The sequence below is a fragment of the Ovis aries genome, chromosome 4 (assembly GCF_016772045.2).
Source record: "Ovis aries strain OAR_USU_Benz2616 breed Rambouillet chromosome 4, ARS-UI_Ramb_v3.0, whole genome shotgun sequence".
NCBI lineage: Eukaryota > Metazoa > Chordata > Mammalia > Artiodactyla > Bovidae > Ovis > Ovis aries.
This window is the reverse complement of record NC_056057.1, coordinates 10565894-10583556: the sequence shown is the minus strand read 5'-3', so window position 1 is coordinate 10583556 and position 17663 is coordinate 10565894. Positions and strand designations below refer to the sequence as shown.

The 17663-nt window shown below is 41.2% G+C and overlaps 2 protein-coding genes across 8 annotated transcripts in view; one reads left to right on the top strand and one right to left on the bottom strand.

Moving 5' to 3' along the window:
* The window catches only part of PEX1 (peroxisomal biogenesis factor 1), a 70219-nt gene that overhangs the window by 40151 nt on the left and 12405 nt on the right, over positions 1-17663 (top strand). For all 6 annotated transcript variants that reach the window (XR_009600321.1, XR_009600320.1, XM_042249141.2 and 3 more), the window contains 7 exons: positions 2604-2700; positions 4391-4561; positions 6092-6246; positions 9747-9936; positions 10338-10504; positions 12401-12535; positions 15915-15979. Coding sequence is in view for 4 of the 6 variants with exons in the window: in XM_042249141.2 (XP_042105075.1) it covers positions 2604-2700; positions 4391-4561; positions 6092-6246; positions 9747-9936; positions 10338-10504; positions 12401-12535; positions 15915-15979 (980 nt within the window). In the remaining 2 variants the exon portion in view is untranslated. The remainder of the gene's footprint in view (positions 1-2603; positions 2701-4390; positions 4562-6091; positions 6247-9746; positions 9937-10337; positions 10505-12400; positions 12536-15914; positions 15980-17663) is intronic.
* The window catches only part of GATAD1 (GATA zinc finger domain containing 1), a 47469-nt gene continuing 40105 nt past the window's right edge, over positions 10300-17663 (bottom strand). For both annotated transcript variants that reach the window (XM_042249144.1, XM_042249145.1), the window contains 2 exons: positions 15443-15507; positions 10300-11003 (listed from right to left, as the gene is read on the bottom strand). In XM_042249144.1, coding sequence (XP_042105078.1) covers positions 10725-11003; positions 15443-15507 — 344 coding nt within the window. In that variant the 3' untranslated portion in view covers positions 10300-10724. The remainder of the gene's footprint in view (positions 11004-15442; positions 15508-17663) is intronic.

The following is a 17663-nucleotide window of genomic DNA, read 5'->3' as shown; positions in this document are numbered from 1 at the left end:
CTAGGTTGGTCATAACTTTCCTTCCAAGGAGCAAGCGTCTTTTAATTTCACGGCTGCAGTCACCATCCGCAGTGATTTTGGAGCCCAGAAAAATAAAGTCAGCCACTGTTTCCACTGTTTCCGCATCTATCTGCCATGAAGTGATGGGACTGGATGCCGTGATCTTAGTTTTCTGAATGTTGAGCTTTAAGCCAACTTTTTCACTCTCTTCTTTCGCTTTCATCAAGAGGCTCTTGAATTCTTCTTTACTTTCTGCCATAAGGGTGGTATCATCTGCATATCTGAGTTTATTGATATTTCTCCCAGCAATCTTGATTCCAGCTTGTGCTTCCTCCAGCCCAGCATTTCTCATAATGTACTCTGCATATAAGTTAAATAAGCAGGGTGACAATATACAGCCTTGACGTACTCCTTTTCCTATTTGGAGCCAATCTGTTGTTCCATGTCCAGTTCTAACTGTTGCTTCCTGACCTGCATACAGGTTTCTCAAGAGGCAGGTCAGGTGGTCTGGTATTCCCATCTCTTTCAGAATTTTCCACAGTTTATTGTGATCCACACAGTCAAAGGCTTTGGCATAGTCAATAAAGCAGAAATAGATGGTTTTCTGGAACTCTCTTGCTTTTTCCATGATCCAGTGGATGTTGACAATTTGATCTCTGGTTCTTCTGCCTTTTCTAAAACCAGCTTGAACATCTGGAAATTCACGGTTCACGTATTGCTGAAGCCTGGCTTGGAGAATTTTGAGCATTACTTTACTAGTGTGTGAGATGAGTCCAGTTGTGCAGTAGTTTGAGCATTCTTTGGCATTGCCTTTCTTTGGGACTGGGATGAAAACAACTTTTCCATTCCTGTGGCCACTGCTGAGTTTTCCAAATTTGCTGGCATATTGAGTGCAGCACTTTCACAGCATCATCTTTCAGGATTTGAAATAGCTCAACTGGAATTCCATCACCTCCACTAGCTTTGTTCGTAGTGATGCTTTCTAAGGCCCACTTGACTTCACATTCCAGGATGTCCGGCTCTAGGTGAGTGGGAGTGTTCACACCTTTGTGATTATCTGTCATGAAGATATTTTTTGTACAGTTCTGTGTATTCTTGCCACCTCTTAATATTTTCTGCTTCTGTTAGGTCCATACCATTTCTGTCCTTTATCAAGCCCATCTTTGCATGAAATGTTCCCTTGGTATCTCTAATTTTCTTGAAGAGATCTCTAGTCTTTCCCATTCTATTGTTTTCCTCTATTTCCTTGCACTGATCACTGAGGAAGGCTTTCTTATCTCTCCTTGCTGTTCCTTGGAACTCTGCGTTCAAATGGGTATATCTTTCCTTTTCACCTTTGCTTTTCACTTCCTTTCTTTTCACAGCTATTTGTAAGGCTTCCTCAGACACCCATTTTGCTTTTTTGCATTTCTTTTTCTTGGGGATGGTCTTGATTCCTGTCTCCTGTACAAGGTCATGAACCTCCGTCCATAGTTCATCAGGCCCTCTTCTGTCTATCAGATCTAGTCCCTTAAATCTATTTCTCACTTCCACTGTATAGTCATAAAGGATTAGATTTAGTTCATACATGGGTAGTCTAGTGGTTTTCCCTACTTTCTTCAGTTTAAGTCTGAATTTGCCAATAAGGAGTTCATGATCTGAGCCACAGTCTGCTCCCAGTCTTGTTTTTGCTGAGTATATAGAGCTTCTCCATCTTCGGCTGCAAAGGATATAATCAGTCTGATTTCGGGGTCGACCATCTGGTGATGTCCATGTGTTAGAGTCTTCTCCTGTGTTGTTGGAAGAGGGTGTTTGCTATGACCAGTGTGTTCTTTTGGCAGAATTCTGTTAAATGTACATCAGGAAGGGTTTTGATAAGCACATTATCGTCCAGTACATCCTCAGAGTGGCATTGTACTAGGGGGCTGAGGTACCTCTATGTCTGTTGATGAAGAGGACAGTGATTTATTGTAAACCCCCAGGAATACTGTAATCCCAGCTTAATAAATTTGCATAAAATGTGTGTGGGGTGTCTGGAAGAAAGATATAGCAAAACAGTTGATAGTAATTTTGTGAGTTGGGGTGATAACAGATTTTTTTTTAACCTTTCTGTCTTAAGTATTTATAGTTATCTTGTATTTCTTAAATGTTATTTTTAAATTAGAGATGTGGATTTTCTTCTTTTTCCCCAGGTTTATCGAGATGTAGTTGTTATATAGCATTGTGTAGTATATACTTGCGGAGAAGGCAATGGCACCCCACTCCAGTACTCTTGCCTGGAAAATCCCATGGACGGAGGAGCCTGGTAGGCTGCAGTCCATGGGGTCGCTAAGAGTCGGACACAACTGAGCGACTTCACTTTCACTTTTCACTTGCGTGCATTGGAGAAAGAAATGGCAACCCACTCCAGTGTTCTTGCCTGGAGAATCCCAGGGACGGGGGAGCCTGGTGGGCTGCCATCTGTGGGGTCGCACAGAGTCGGACACGACTGAAGCGACTTAGCAGCAGCAGCAGCAGCAGTATATACTTGATCCATGAGACTGAATCTTGGTGATTACCACAGTGACGGGCTAATTTCTGGGACTGAATATATTGAGAGTTCTTACGACACAATTATTTTCTAGGGAAGTGGAAAATCAACTTTAGCGAAGGCAATCTGTAAAGAAGCATTTGACATATTGGATGCCCATGTGGAAATAATTGACTGTAAAGCTTTACGAGGTATGACTATGGTAATATTCTACATAAATGTCTTTTTTGGTAGAAAGAAATGTTACTATTTATTGCTGCTAATTAATAAATACAAATAGCTAATCTTTATTTAATTTCTGTTTGTCATTAGGTCATTGAAAGTACTTAGAAATTTCAGATCTTTGGCAGTCTAATGTTTTTAATAAAAATCTTAAAACTCCCTATATTTGCTGGAGGCTTTTTTTTTATCTACTCAAAACTCTCTGTAGACAATACTCCTAAAAAATGCCAATTTGCACAACTCTGAGAAAATTAGTATTTAGAATATAATCTAATTGAATAGATTAGATTCAGTATATTAGATTCTGATTAGAACTCTAATCAGAAGTATAGATTACTTCTGAATTGCTTTGGGGAACTAGTCAGGTGACTGCTTCAGGGGAAGGAATGTGGGTGGCTGTAAACAGCAGAGAGGAAATTTATGACTTACCATACACAGCTGACTCTTGAACAGCGCGTGAGTTAGGGGTGCCAACCCTCCTTGAAGCCAGAAATCTTGGTGTGACTTACAGTCAGTCCTCTGAACACGTGGTTCCACTGTGTCCACGAACCAGCCAACCTTGGATGGTATAGTATTGTAGTATTTCCTGTTGGAGAAAATCCACATATATATAAGTCCACTTGCACAGTTCAGACCTATGTTGTTCAAGGGTCAACTGTACCCTCACACTTCCGAAAGTCTGTAACATATTATTATCTAATTGTTTAAGAATCAGAAAAACTTTACTGGGTAGTTAGTTTTTTCTCCCCTTGCGACCACTCCTACTAGCAACTAGTCATTATATTCTGTTTATTACTGTAGTCTATAGTAAGAAACTAAGAAATAGGCTTTGAAAGCCCATTACTTCATATTCTATAAAGGTGGTTTTTAGAGACCTTGTCCTTCTCTTAGAGTCTTGCTTGCAGCCTCATGTGAAAATTTTAAGTTTGAAGTAACAGGAACTCTTGACCTTTCTTATGAATTGATATGTTCTCTATTCTTTGAAAATGAAAAGTTTGTAATTCACCATGAAGATGGAAGTCACATTAGTAATTTAAATATAGCGATTCTAGGATCTTGAGGCAGCTTCATTTGTGTTTGCTTTTATCTGATTCCTTTTTTTTTTTGGTTGTGAGCATAAAACACTTTTTTTTTTAAATTTTACTTTATTTTACTGTACAATATTGTATTGGTTTTGCCATCCATCAACATGAATCCTCCACGGGTGTACACGTGTCCCCATCCTGAACACCCCCCCCCTCCCTCCCCACACCATCTCCCTGGGCCATCCCAGTGCACCAGCCCCAAGCGTCCTGCATCTGATTCTTGACCCCTTACTTTCATTTATATTTTCCCCCATCCTGTTTTTAGTTTACTGTTTTGTTATAAATAGGGATCTGAAATTCTCCATGGAATGAACAAACATGTATGTATAGAAATTATAGAAGCATAGTCTTTCAGTTTTACAAAATTCAGTACTTTACTGAGTCCTTTGAAGCTGTATTCATTAAACTGTGTTAACGACTAACAATTTTAGTGATTGGTGTATTAACAAAATACTGTATGGATAAAATTTGCATAGTCAAATCAATATTGAGCTTTTCTAATGCTTTCAAGGGCAGCCTGAACTTTCCCAGCCTTCAAATAACATTAAAACCATTTTATATCTTCTGTGTTAAGGAAAAAGGCTTGAAAACATACAGAAGACCCTAGCGGCAGCTTTCTCGGAGGCGCTGTGGCGGCAGCCTTCCGTTGTTCTGCTGGACGACCTGGACCTTGTCGTTGGGCGCTCTGCTCTCCCGGAACATGAGCACAGTCCGGAGGCCGTTCAGAGCCAGCGGCTTGCCCATGGTAATGCGCACGGCCGTTCACTGGCTGCAGGCCTTCTCCTTTATCAGCCAGCGTTTTTAGTGTTAGTGGTAAAGCTGTGCTTTTCGGAGAACAGGATGTGTGCTGTGTAATGTGTTGCTTTTGCAGCGTCTGGGGGCACTGTGTAATTGTGTAGTTACCCTGTATTAGCAAGATCCACAGAGCAGTGTGAACATTCTCCAACCTCATCATTAGTCTTTGGGGCCGTATTCTCCTCTGGAGTGGGTTGCCATTCCCTTCTCCAGGGGATCTTCCCAACCCAGGGATTGAACCCAGGTCTCCCGCATTGCAGGCAGATTCTTTACCATCTAAGCCACCAAGGAGGTTCTCCGTTCTCCATTTATTAGAAAGTGCTGAACTGTGCAGCTTGACTCTTGCTCATTTGACAAACACTTCTCTATTGCTCGTGCACAGTGTGTAGGCTCAGAGTCTTGGAGAGGAAATAAAAGTAAACAGATAGTGTTAATACAGAAGACTCAGTTATGATAGCGACTGTGTGTTGGCTGCGAGGGGCTGCTTTGTACTCCCCATGCAGATACTCTCCTGGTTTTACAGGTGAGTAAGTGGAAATTCAAGGTGATGTAATCTGACCAGGAAGACACAACTAGGAGGTGGGTAGGATATGTTCTGCTGGAAGTGTGTACAGGGTACAATAGGAGCACGTATACTAACCTGGAGCTGGCTGGGTAAGAAGTTTCCAGGGAGGGTTTCCGAGAGTAGCTCATAGCTGAGGTGAGTTTTGATGGAGGGGTAGCAGCTGGCACGGAGCAGCTTCAGGCTAATGAAGGCACAAAGGAAGTGCAACCCACGGCAAAGGTGCAGAAACCCAGGAAATTCCAGTGGAGCTTAGGGTTCTAGGGGAGGATGGGATCAGGGGTTGGAGAATTGGACAGCATTCAACTGGGTCAGGGTTCTTAAGAGATAAATACAGAATGCAACCATAATGGCTGGATTACCATAAATTAGTGTTAATTTCACATTTGGAATCTTGTAGTGTCTGAAAGACTTGCTAGTCTCGTGTTTAAGGGAATGCTGCAGATTTTTAGGTCAGGATCAGATATATGTTATTAATGCCTGTTTGGTTTCTTACCTCATACCAAACCTTTCTTGAGCTGGGGTAGAAAGAGATTGTCCAGAAAGCCATAGGAATATAAGCTGTATTTTGCTTGCTCAGTAGAACACAATATGAAAGTTTATCATCCTTCTATAATACTTATTTCAGAGACTCCATTTCATTTACCAATTAAGATCCAGAAGTTTACCTAGTAAGAACCAACCTCACTAGGCATGGTTCTGAGGACACAGCATTTACATTGCTTCCTTTGCCTCTATTTGAGTAACTGGAACCTGGCCAAAACTAGGTCCTCAGTCTAGACAAACTAGGTAAAGAGGAGCCATACTATGCATACTCTACTCTAAATGTCGACTTTAGGTTATTATTTTTAACTAGTGTATGATTTTAAAATGTCATTTTTATATAATAAACTTTTACACTGTGTTGCTTAATTCCAGCTTTGAACGATATGGTGAAAGAATTTATTTCCATGGGAAGTTTGGTTGCGCTGATTGCTACAAGCCAGTCGCAACAGTCTCTACATCCTTTACTTGTTTCTGCTCAAGGAATTCACATATTTCAGTGTGTCCAGCATATTCAACCTCCTGACCAGGTAACTACTACTTGTGAAGAGTGTTGAAATGTGTCCCCTTTTACATAAATTATTTATCAGTTTTATTAATGATGTATGACTTTATTAAAATGTAATGCTTATGTTAGTGATCTTAAGACTTAAAAATCAACCTTCAGTGCATGTTTTACTTACATACAAAATTTTCATCTATAACCATCTGAAATATTACCAAGTACTTTCCAAGAAAATATCTTTTTTGAAAATAACGTTTCTTCTTTTTTTCTTATTAAAGTATTTTTTTATTCCATTTAAAAAGAAAAAACCCTAAAAATTCTGAACTGCTTCTTTCTGCATCAGTAAAATCTGTAAATACACTATGGAAATTAGAATTCTTTTTAGATTTAGTGAGATACAGTTGACAAGAACAATTACATAGATTTAAAGTGTACAACAGTGATTTGATATACATTGGTGGAATATTTACCACAATCAAGTTACTTAACACATCCATTACCTCATGTATTTACCTTTAAGAAATTCTTCTTTTAAAAATGTAACTAGCTAAACTTTTTTTTTTTAACAGCACTAATATTCTGTACCCACTATGATTCTGACATCCATTTCCAGTCTGTGGGATTTCTTCCCCACACCACCAAGCAATTCTTGGAGACCAGCTGGGAGTCCTACAGTTCAGCCTGATTCTGACACTACCCAGAGATAGCGTCAGATTTCACGGGTCCAGGGCCCAGTCCCACAAGACTGCCCTCCACGTCAGATACCAGTGTTACCCGTGCTTAGACTGGTTTTCCGTCAGAGTCCCACAACTCCCTCTTTGGGTTCAGTTAATTTTCAATAGCTAGTCAGAGAACTTGGGAAACTGGTTTACTCTGTGGATTACCAGTTTGTTACAAAGAATATGAACAGATACAAATCAACAGTCAGGTGAAAGATAGAGGATGAGGTCGGGAGCAAAAGAGCTTCTGTCCTTGTGGAGTTTGGGACTTGCTCTGGTGGTGAGTGGAAGTGTTCGGTTCTCCAGCCTGAAAGTGAAAGTGCTCCTTGCTCAGTCGTGTCTGACTAGTTGCGAGCTCCCACTAGGCTCCTCTCTCTGTGGAATTCTCCAGGCAAGAATACTGGAGTAGGTTGCCATTTCCTTCTCCTGGGGATCTTTCCAACTCTGGGACCAAACCCAGGTCTGCACTGCAGCTGGATTCTTTACTGTCTGAGCCACCAGGGAAGAGCTTCTCCAGCCTGGGAGCTCTGCAGACCCTGTCCTTTCAGGGATTTATGGGAGCTCTATTACATAGGTATCATTAATCAAATCATTGGCCCTTGGCATTGACTCAGCCTCCAGTCCCTCTCCCTCCTGGGAAATCAGGGGCTGGGACTGAAAGTTTCAGTTCTTTAGCCTAGGTAGGTTACCGTGGCAACCAACCCTGGGTACTTAGGTGCGCTCCAAAAGTCACCTCGTTAACATAAACTCAGATGTGGTTGAAAGGGGTTTGTTAGGAGTGTCAAGACACGTTTATCACTCTTATCATTTAGGACATTGTAAGGGTTTTAGGAGCTCTGTACCAGAAGCTGACAAAGACCAAATGTGTTTAAGCACATAAAACCCATCATCTCCTTTGGGGGCTTACAGTCCTGGTGGTTTTAGTGGCCGTGCACTCCAAGAATGTTTCCAAGACAGGCACCTGTATTTTATTTGGCTTTCTGTTTAAAATTCTTACCTAGCATCTACGCTAAAAGTACTCAGACCCTTTGCTAATTAACTGTTATTGTAGTTAGGGTGTTTGGGGTGGACAAGCTGCTATATTTAAAATGGATAACCAACAGGGACCTCCTGTATAGCGCAGGGAACCCTGCTCAATGCTGTGTGGCAGCCTGGATGGGAGGGGAGCTTGGGGGAGAGTGGATCCGTGTACATGTGTGGCTGTGTCCCTTCACTGCTCACTTGAAACTATTGCGATATTGTCTTGTTAGCTACACCCTCAGTTCAGTTCAGCCGCTCAGTACAGATGAAAAGTTTACTTAAAACCCATCACATTGTACAGTGTAAATATCTGATCATTTTATTTGTCAATTATATCTCAAAGCTGAAGAAAAAGAAAAGGATAAAAATATACCTGTTATTAAGTATAACAGAACATAGCAATATTGACCACTAAATGTTTTTAGAATTATGTTTTATGGGAATAACAACAACAAAATACTCTTAAAGGAGCCAAAATAAAAACCTTTTTACTGGAGAAAGAAAGAGCAGTCATTTATCAATGTAATTCTTTTTACAGCTTTCAGTTCAGTTCAGTTCAGTTCAGTTGCTCAGTCGTGTCTGACTCTTTTCGACCCCATGAATTGCAGAACACCAGGCCTCCCTGTCCATCACCAACTCCCGGAGTTCACTCAGACTCACGTCCATCGAGTCCGTGATGCCATCCAGCCATCTCATCCTCGGTCGTCCCCTTCTCCTCCTGCCCCCAATCCCTCCCAGCATCAGAGTCTTTTCCAATGAGTCAACTCTTCGCGTGACATGGCCAAAGTATTGGAGTTTCAGCTTTAGCATCATTCCTTCCAAAAGAACACCCAGGGCTGATCTCCTTCAGAATGGACTGGTTGGATCTCCTTGCAGTTCAAGGGACTCTCAAGAGTCTTCTCCAACACCACAATTCAAAAGCATCAATTCTTTGGCGCTCAGCTTTCTTCACAGTCCAACTCTCACATCCATTCATGACTACTGGAAAACCATAGCCTTGACTAGACTGACCTTTGTTGGCAAAGTAATGTCTCTGCTTTTGAATATGCCATGTAGGTTGATCATAACTTTCCTTCCAAGGAGTAAGCGTCTTTTAATTTCATGGCTGCAGTCACCATCTGCAGTGATTTTGGAGCCCAAAAAAATAAAGTCTGACATTGTTTCCCCATCTATTTCCCATGAAGTGATGGGACCAGATGCCATGATCTTCATTTTCTGAATGTTGAGCTTTAAGCCAACTTTTTCACTCCTCTTTCACTTTCATCAAAAGGCTTTTTAGTTCCTCTTCACTTTCTGCCATAAGGGTGGTATCATCTGCATACCTGATGTTATTGATATTTACAGCTTTATTAAGGTATAAAAAAATTGAAGACAGCAAACTCACTATTTAAAGTGTACAATTTGGGAGTTTCCTGGTGGAATAGTGGTTAGGATTCAACTCTTTAACTGCTGTGGCCCAGGTTCAGTCACTGGTTGGGGAACTGAGATCCTGCAAGCCACATGTTGCAACCAAAAAATAAAAAATTAAAGTGTACAATTTGATCAGTTTTAACATAGGTATGTACCATGAAACCATCACCACCATTAAGGCAGCAAGGGTTTGCATCCCTCCCAGGCGTTTCCTTAGTGCCCCTTTGCAGCCACCCCTCCCCCAGTCAGTCTGCAGCAAACACAGTCTGCTTTCTGTCCCTGCAGATTATGGCAACCGGATTTTCCTCAAAATACGTGTACAAAGGTTTGCACTCAAGTAAAATTATAAATTTGAATTCCTTCTTTTTCTCGTTAGAATCAAAGATGTGAAATTCTGCATACTGTAATAAAAAATAAACTGGACTGTGACATGAAGAGGCTCACCGGTCTTGACCTGCAGTGTATAGCTAAAGAAACCGAAGGGTTTGTGGCTAGAGACTTTACCATGCTTGTGGATCGAGCCATACATTCTCGTCTCTCTCATCAGAACGTGTGCACCAGGGAAGGTACGTTTTATTGCTAAAACCGAAATTTGATTCCTTCCTTCCTTGTGGAGAAATGTAATTGTAGTAAGGTAAGAATTAAATCTAGTCCATGTTAGCATTCAAATAAGCAGGTATGTGAGTAGAAAATGGCCATTTCCAGCTAAGTTGACAACATTTTTTTTAACTGAGTTAAGATTGGCTCAGTGAAATCAGACGGGGAAAGACAAATATCACCTGATTCTATTCATGTGGAACGTAAAAAGCAAAATGAATGAACAGACCAAACCAAACATGAACATGTAGATATGAAGAGCAGAATGGTGGTTACTAGAGGGGAGGGCACGCTGGGGAAGGGAGGCGGCTGCATGAGGACTCACATAGAGATATGACCACCAAAAGAAGTTGTGTTTATTTCCAAACAGAATTAGTTTTAACAACATTGGACTTCCAAAAGGCGCTCCGAGGATTTATTCCTGTGTCTCTGCGAAATGTCAACCTACATAAACCTCGGGACCTGGGCTGGGACAGGATCGGTGGACTGCATGAAGTTCGGCAGATGCTAGTGGATACTATCCAGTTACCAGCCAAGGTGCTTAGAAACAAACTGAGGACTGCCTGCTTCCTGTGACACCCCTGAATCATTGGCTCTGGCTGTATGTGTTGGCTTGCCCAGTCTCAGGTTGACCCAATAAGAATTTATTGTTACCAAATAAACGTCCAGTCCTATTCTGGGCACTTGAACAGATTTTTTAAGTATTTGATACAGTCCTTGCCCATGATGCTGGGGTGATATTTATAGTAGATAGATTTTATTTTATTTTTGACTGCACTGGGTCTTCACTGCTTTGTGGGGGTTTTCTCTGGTGGTGATGAGCAGGGCCTTCTCCTTGCTGTGGTGCACGGGCTTCTCGTTGTGGTGGCGTCTCTTGTTGTGGAGCACAGGCTCTGTAGGGCACACGGGCTTCAGAAGTTGTGCCACGTGGGCTTAGTTGGCTCCAAGCCATGTAGAATCTTCCTGGACCAGGGATTGAACCCACGTCCTCTGCACTGGCTGGCGGATTCTCTTCCACTGTGCCACCAGGGAAGTCCTGTAGTAAAAATACAGTTTGATGTGAATTTCAGAGTTCTTGGGTTTTTCTTGAATAATTCAAATTTCACTGAAGCATATGAGCCATCAGCTACAATTGAGCAGAAATGAACTAGAAGGTGGGAGAGTCACTGAGGCCCCCAGAGCTGATGGATTTAGCCAGATTTTGGGTGACAGTCTCTAGACAGAGTTAGCAGGCAGCACCCACCAGGCTGACTGTTGTTTAGATCAGAAGTAGAATCGAGAAGGTGGTGTGTTTGGATGAGAAACCTGAGCATGAAGGACCTTCGCATGAGATCAGGGGCCCGACCAAAGAGATAAAGAAATGGGTAAGGCCCTCGGTTACATGTAGGTACTGGGGACTGTCTGGTGGGGACTGGGGCATACTGAGTGGCACCCACGACTGGGGGTTAAAGCCTGTGTGGAAGGACATGGGCATGGGACGTGGCCTGCAGGGTCAGGACCTGAAGGCTGGGTCTGGGCACCAGCGTCATCCAGGCATGTGAGCCATCTGCATAAATGCTCACACTGGGACCTCGTTCAGATTAGAATGGAGGTCCAGATGAGGTTGGAATTCTGTCAATATATGGGACTAAATAGATGTACCCAATAGAGGAGACCCAGTGGGTCTCCCCAGTGGCTCAGGAGTTACAAAATCCACCTGAAGTGCGGGAGACATGGATTCAATCCCTGGGTCAGGAAGAGCTCCTGGCAGGATTCCTGCCTGGAGAGTCCCGTGGACCGAGGAGCCTGGCGGCTGCAGTCCATAGGGCCACACAGTTGGCCACAGCCAAGCGCAAGCTCCCATGCTGCCCAGAGGAGGCCAGGGGGTTGCTGACAGAGCCAGGCAGCTTTCTTGCTGTTCAGAAGTTTTCTTGTTCAAAAAGTTTTGAAACCTGTTCAGAAAGTTTTCTTGCTGAGAAGCTGGTGGTTTAGAGGGTAAAATTACTTGTTCAGCATGGAATCTCCTGGGAGATTGTACTATTATCACTACACATGCTTCTTTATATTTTCTTTCCTTGATTGAGTATATTTGAATTGGTGTAGCAATCATAGCTTGCCCCATGAGCCATACAAGTGGAGGGCAGTATACTTATTTTTATTTTCTTAATGTAGTACTATTGTAATGTTTGGGGGTGGGAAACAGGAGAAGTGGAAAGAAATTCAGATCCATTTATATGCATTTTATGTGGAATGTCTTCCGTGGTCCAGTAGGGAAAATCTGTGTTAGTCCCTTTGAGTCCATTCATTATTTTGAGTAGGAATGGCTTTCCTGTCATTGACAGTTACAGAGATGGCAGTTGTTACTGTCCAAGGACTTTTTCTGTGCCCTGATCTTTAGCTGCTCAGTCATTTGTTTTAGAGTCGAGCTCTTTGTCGTATTTTCGTATTTTTCAGTACCCGGAATTGTTTGCCAACTTGCCCATACGACAGAGGACAGGAGTACTGTTGTATGGTCCTCCTGGAACGGGAAAAACCTTACTGGCTGGAGTAATTGCACGGGAAAGTGGAATGAATTTTATTAGTGTCAAGGTATGTTTGGCGTTTATCTTTTTTCTTTCTTTTGATTGAGGCAAAATTCGCATAATTGTGTTAAAGTGCACTTTCAGTGGTATTCAGTGCGCTCACAGTGCTGTGTAGCCACCAGCTCTCTGGTTGCAAAACTTCTTCATCACAGTCTCCATCCCCCTGCCAACCCCCTGGCAGTCACCAGTCTGCTTTCTGTCTCTCTGGATTTGCCTGCTCTAGATATTTCATAGAAGAGGAATCAACCTTTTGTGTCTGACTTCTTTCACATAGCATAATGTTTTCAGGGTTCATCCAAGTTGTAACATGCCCCAGAACTTCAGGACTGTTGATGGCTGGATGGTATTCAGTCTTTTTAAGTTGGTGTGGATATGCCATAGTTTGGTGAACCTCTGGGTTGTGCCCACTTCTTTTCTGTTATGAATAATGCCGCTGTAAACATTTGTACATACATTTTTGTGTGGACATATGCTTTCAGTTCTCTGGAATACATATATGCCCCAGAGTATAAATATATATATAGTCACTCATATGGTAATTCTGTGTGTCACTTTTTGAGGAACCATCGAACTTTTTTCATAGCGACTATACCGTTTTACATGTAAGGCAGCGTGAGAGTGAGCATACCTATTTTTCCATATCCTTGCCAGCCCCATTTGTTTCTTGATAGTGGGTTAGTCTCATATTTGGAAAACTATTAATGGTAGAAGCAGTGATCGGTCTGTTAAGCTGTGTGGGAAATGAATAGTGAGGCATCTCTCTTTTGTAGGGCTTATTATTAACATGTTTTTGCTTGAGGCGGCAATAGAATTATGTATAAATACTCAGATAGAGGAGCAAGCTTGGAGGGGAAGAAGAGCCAGAAGACTAGGGCCTGGAGGCCACTCTAAGGCAGAAGCTGAAACTTCGATGCTCCTGTTGGTGGCGTCCGTATCTCACCCTTGCTGCCTCACACCCAGTTTAAGTTTTCTCAGATGCAGGGTGAGTGTGGTCCTTGAAAGGACATGCTAGCAGATCCCCGGGTAGTCACCAGGTGGCGCTAGTGGTAAAGACGCTGCCTGCCAGTGCGCGAGACGGGAGAGACTCCGGTTTGATCCCTTGAAGATCCCTTGGAGTAGGAAATGGCACCCCACTCCAGTATTCTTGCCTGGAAAATTCCATGGGCAGTGGAACCTGGCAGGCTAGTCCGTGGGGCTGCAAAGAGTCAGACTTCACTGTGCATGTAGGGGATCATTGTGAGTTACGCTTCTCACTGCACCACTGGGGTGTCACTGTGGTCTGGGATGTGATGGCTCGTTTGTAAAGTTTCAGCGCCCCAGCTGTATGTATTTGCCAAAGAGCAATTGCATTTCAAGGCAAATTTTCCCCCACCGTCTGGAAGTAGGTGTTTCTGTGAAACATTTCCGTAAACCAAAATGATATAAAGCAAACTAACGATCAGACACATCCTGCTAATGGATGAGCAAAGTAAACTGAGGTTAAAGCACAGCTGCTCCCAGACGCAGTTCCAGCTGTGACAGAAAGCTTGGGGAGAAGCTTGGTGATGCCACGCCTGCTGCTGGGGGGTGTGCTGCCTCGGTAGTGGTTCACGGCAAAACAAACCCTGAATGCTGCTTTCACTTTCTGCTCTATTTCATAAATGTGAAGTGTTTCTTTGGATTTCTTGTTAGTGAAAACAGTTACTAAATAGGTCTTTCATGAATGCGAAGTAATGTAAAGTGAATTTCCAAAAGAGAGGGGAGAAAAAAAGAAGAAAACCCTATAGTGTAATCTTATTCAAAATTGATTGATAATCTGAAAGCCAGGTTAGTAATTTGCAATTGTGTTACATCTACCCTCTTTATCACATCAGTTTTTGTGAGCTGCTTTACGTGAGTATCCTGGCATTGATGGAGAGCAACGATCATATTCTTTCTTTTTTACTTGTCACTAGAATGTAGCTTTATTGTGTGTATTAACAATTTTCAAGATTAACACTTGCAAATATTTTTGTATTTTGGATTGTTCCATTAAGGAGGACATCTTATCTCTCCCCTTTAGTAAATCTTCAAATTGCAGTTGGGATGAGCTCTCAGTACATAGGTTTCAGTAGAGAGCTGAGGCTGTGGGTTAGGGTGGGTCCTAGGAGGTGTGCCTCAGAAGCAGGCCTTGCACTGACACCAGTATGCTGCCTGTTTATTTCACCCTGTGTAGTTCTCTGTGCTGAGAAAATACAATTACATGCTGCTAGGTCACTTCAGTCGTGTCCGACTCTGTGCGACCCCATAGACGGCAGCCCACCAGGCTCCCCCCGTCACTGGGATTCTCCGGGCAAGAACACTGGAGTGGGTTGCCATTTCCTTAGCCAATGCGTGAAAGTGAAAAGTGAAAGGGAAGTCGCTCAGTCGTGTCGGACTCTTAGCGACCCCATGGACTGCAGCCCACCAGGCTCCTCTGTCCGTGGGGTTTTCCAGGCAAGAGTACTGGAGTGGGGTGCCATTGCCTTCTCTGATATAATTACATACTAGTATATTAATAAATATCAAATGATGGCTGAATATTAGAAATTCTTCATTTTGGTCACATATCCTGATCATATTTGGTCTTTTCATGGTAATGATTTGTCTTTGGAGACCACGTTAGGGCTTATTCAGTTTTTTAAAATATCCCAATTTAAGGAAAAACTGTCCTCATTATTGATTTTGTTATATGTAGTAAAGCTTGTTTTGAAAGTTTTTTCAGTTGACTTTTAGGAAAAACAATATATTCTTCAAATAACATATTTATGGAACAGATAAATTGGTTTCAGTAATTGAAGATGCTGATTACATGTCTCATTACATGTTTTTTGGAATCGCCAAAGATTTGAGAAAGATGGAACATTTTCCCTTTTTAAACCATTCATTACTTTACTAAATGAATTATTCAGCTTACCATGTAGCAGGCACTGATACTGGAGTCGATAATAAAGCTGCCTTTTCTGAGCTCGTGTTCTGTTACTGGAGAGAGACAATAAACAGACACATTTAATGCATAATACGCTGTCAGGTGGTCGTGGATACTACGTAGGAAGACAGTCAGGGGAAGATGTGAAGCTGGAGTGGGTTGTAGATGGGGTTGTCAGGCAAGGCCTTTCTGGGGATGTGACATTTTGTCAGAGATCTGAATGAAATGAAGCAAGAAGCCCTGAGACTCTGGGGACAAATGATCTAGGCAAAGGAAACATCGGGTGTGGAACTTGTGGTATGACGCTCCACTTACGTTAATTTTTTAAATGTATTTTGGAGAAATCCATTTAATTAAACATTTTCTATTATTACATTTAGACTTAGCCATGGACAAAAATAATATTTTGTTTTTAGATAGTTTTGAATTGATTATAATTTAATTTCATTTTACCTAACAGGGACCCGAGTTACTCAGCAAATATATTGGAGCAAGTGAACAAGCTGTTCGGGATGTTTTTGTTAGGTTAGTACCCTATGAATGCTTTTTTAACTAACTCTGTGGTTATTTATCAGTCAATACTTGTTGATCTTGTTTTTTTAAAAATTTGATTTTTGAAACCTGTGATTTAATGTAGATTATTAATAAGCTGGAGAACAAAATTTCACTGTTTTACCAAATACTACTTAAATGTACATTTTTCATACTAAGCTTTAGAAATTATTGGTTTTATATTTATAATAGAAATATTTCTGAAATGTTGAAAGTGAAGTCATTTTCGGTTATTCATAGATGCTCAAAGTATATGAAGCACATAATTACTAGTTTTATCTCTCTTATAAGATTCCATGTGGCCAACTTAATTAAAATAGAGTATAATTATTACTGCATTTATTTTAAAATACGTGTGAATACAGAAGCTAATATTTGAGTGAAAATAATACTTAAATGTGATGGGATTACAGAAAGCTTATAAATGAAAAAGCCACTTTATTCCTTTACTAAAATTTTATTATAAAATATGCAGTTAGAATATATATAACATAGCTATATATTTTAAAGAATAATAAAATGAACTCTTATTTCTACCACCCAATTTAAGAAAAGAATATTACCAGAAAGACCTTATCACAGATAAAGACAGTCAACCACATACTGACCAACAGTTCAGTTTACCAGAATGATATTACAGTTATAAAATTGAATCTAATATTGGAACTTCAAAATATTTAAGTCAAAAATTTATAGAGTTCCAAAGAGAAACTGACAGATCTGTCTTCATAGTGGAAAATTTTAACACAGTTCTCAGTTATTAATTTAAAAATAGTAAAAAAAGTAAAAATTTAGAAGATTTAAACAACATATTCAACAAGACTGATGTAAGGATATTTAAAACATGTGCCCAACAATTGGGGAATATACTTTCTTTTTAAGCACACCTGGAACATTTTTGAAAATTGGCCACATGTCAGGCCATGCATAGCAGTTGTAGTAAGTTTCAAAGAAATAATGTAATGTGGACTCGGTTCTTGTTTTAAAACAAGTTAAAATAAAGGATAAGCCCCCCCCGCCCAGTACATTTAGCTGGGCTTCCCTGCTGGCTCAGACAGTAAAGAATCTGCCTACTGCAGGAGATGCAGGTTTAAGCCCTGGTTTGGGAAGATCCCCTGGAGAAGCACATGACAACCGACTCTAGTCTTCCTGCCTGAAGAATTCCATAGACAGAGGAGCCTGGTGGGCGACAGTCCATAGGGTCGCAAAGAGTTGGACACGCCTGAGCGACTAACACTTTCACTTTCAGACTAGAGAACCGGAACACTTCCACTTGCCACCAGACCGAGTCCCAGCGATGGAAAAGATAATAAGAGGATATTATAAAATAATAATATAAATTTTATGCCAGGATATTTGAAATTTGGGCAACATAGACAAAATATATTTGACCAAAGTCAAGCAAAGAAGAAACAAAATCTGAATATTCTTGTACCTGTAGGGAAAAAATGAGTCACTAGTTAAAAATTCTTGCACAAGTTGAACATCAGATGTCATTGGTTTTTTAAGAGAGTTTTGCCAGACATTTAAGGCACAGGTAATCCAGTCTGTTGTTGGTGCCAGATTTATCTTACTTGCCATGTATTTAATAAAGATTTCTTTTTTTAAGCAACCTGTTGGTTATTTTGTATTAAGGGCAGTTCTTCAGATCTCTAGT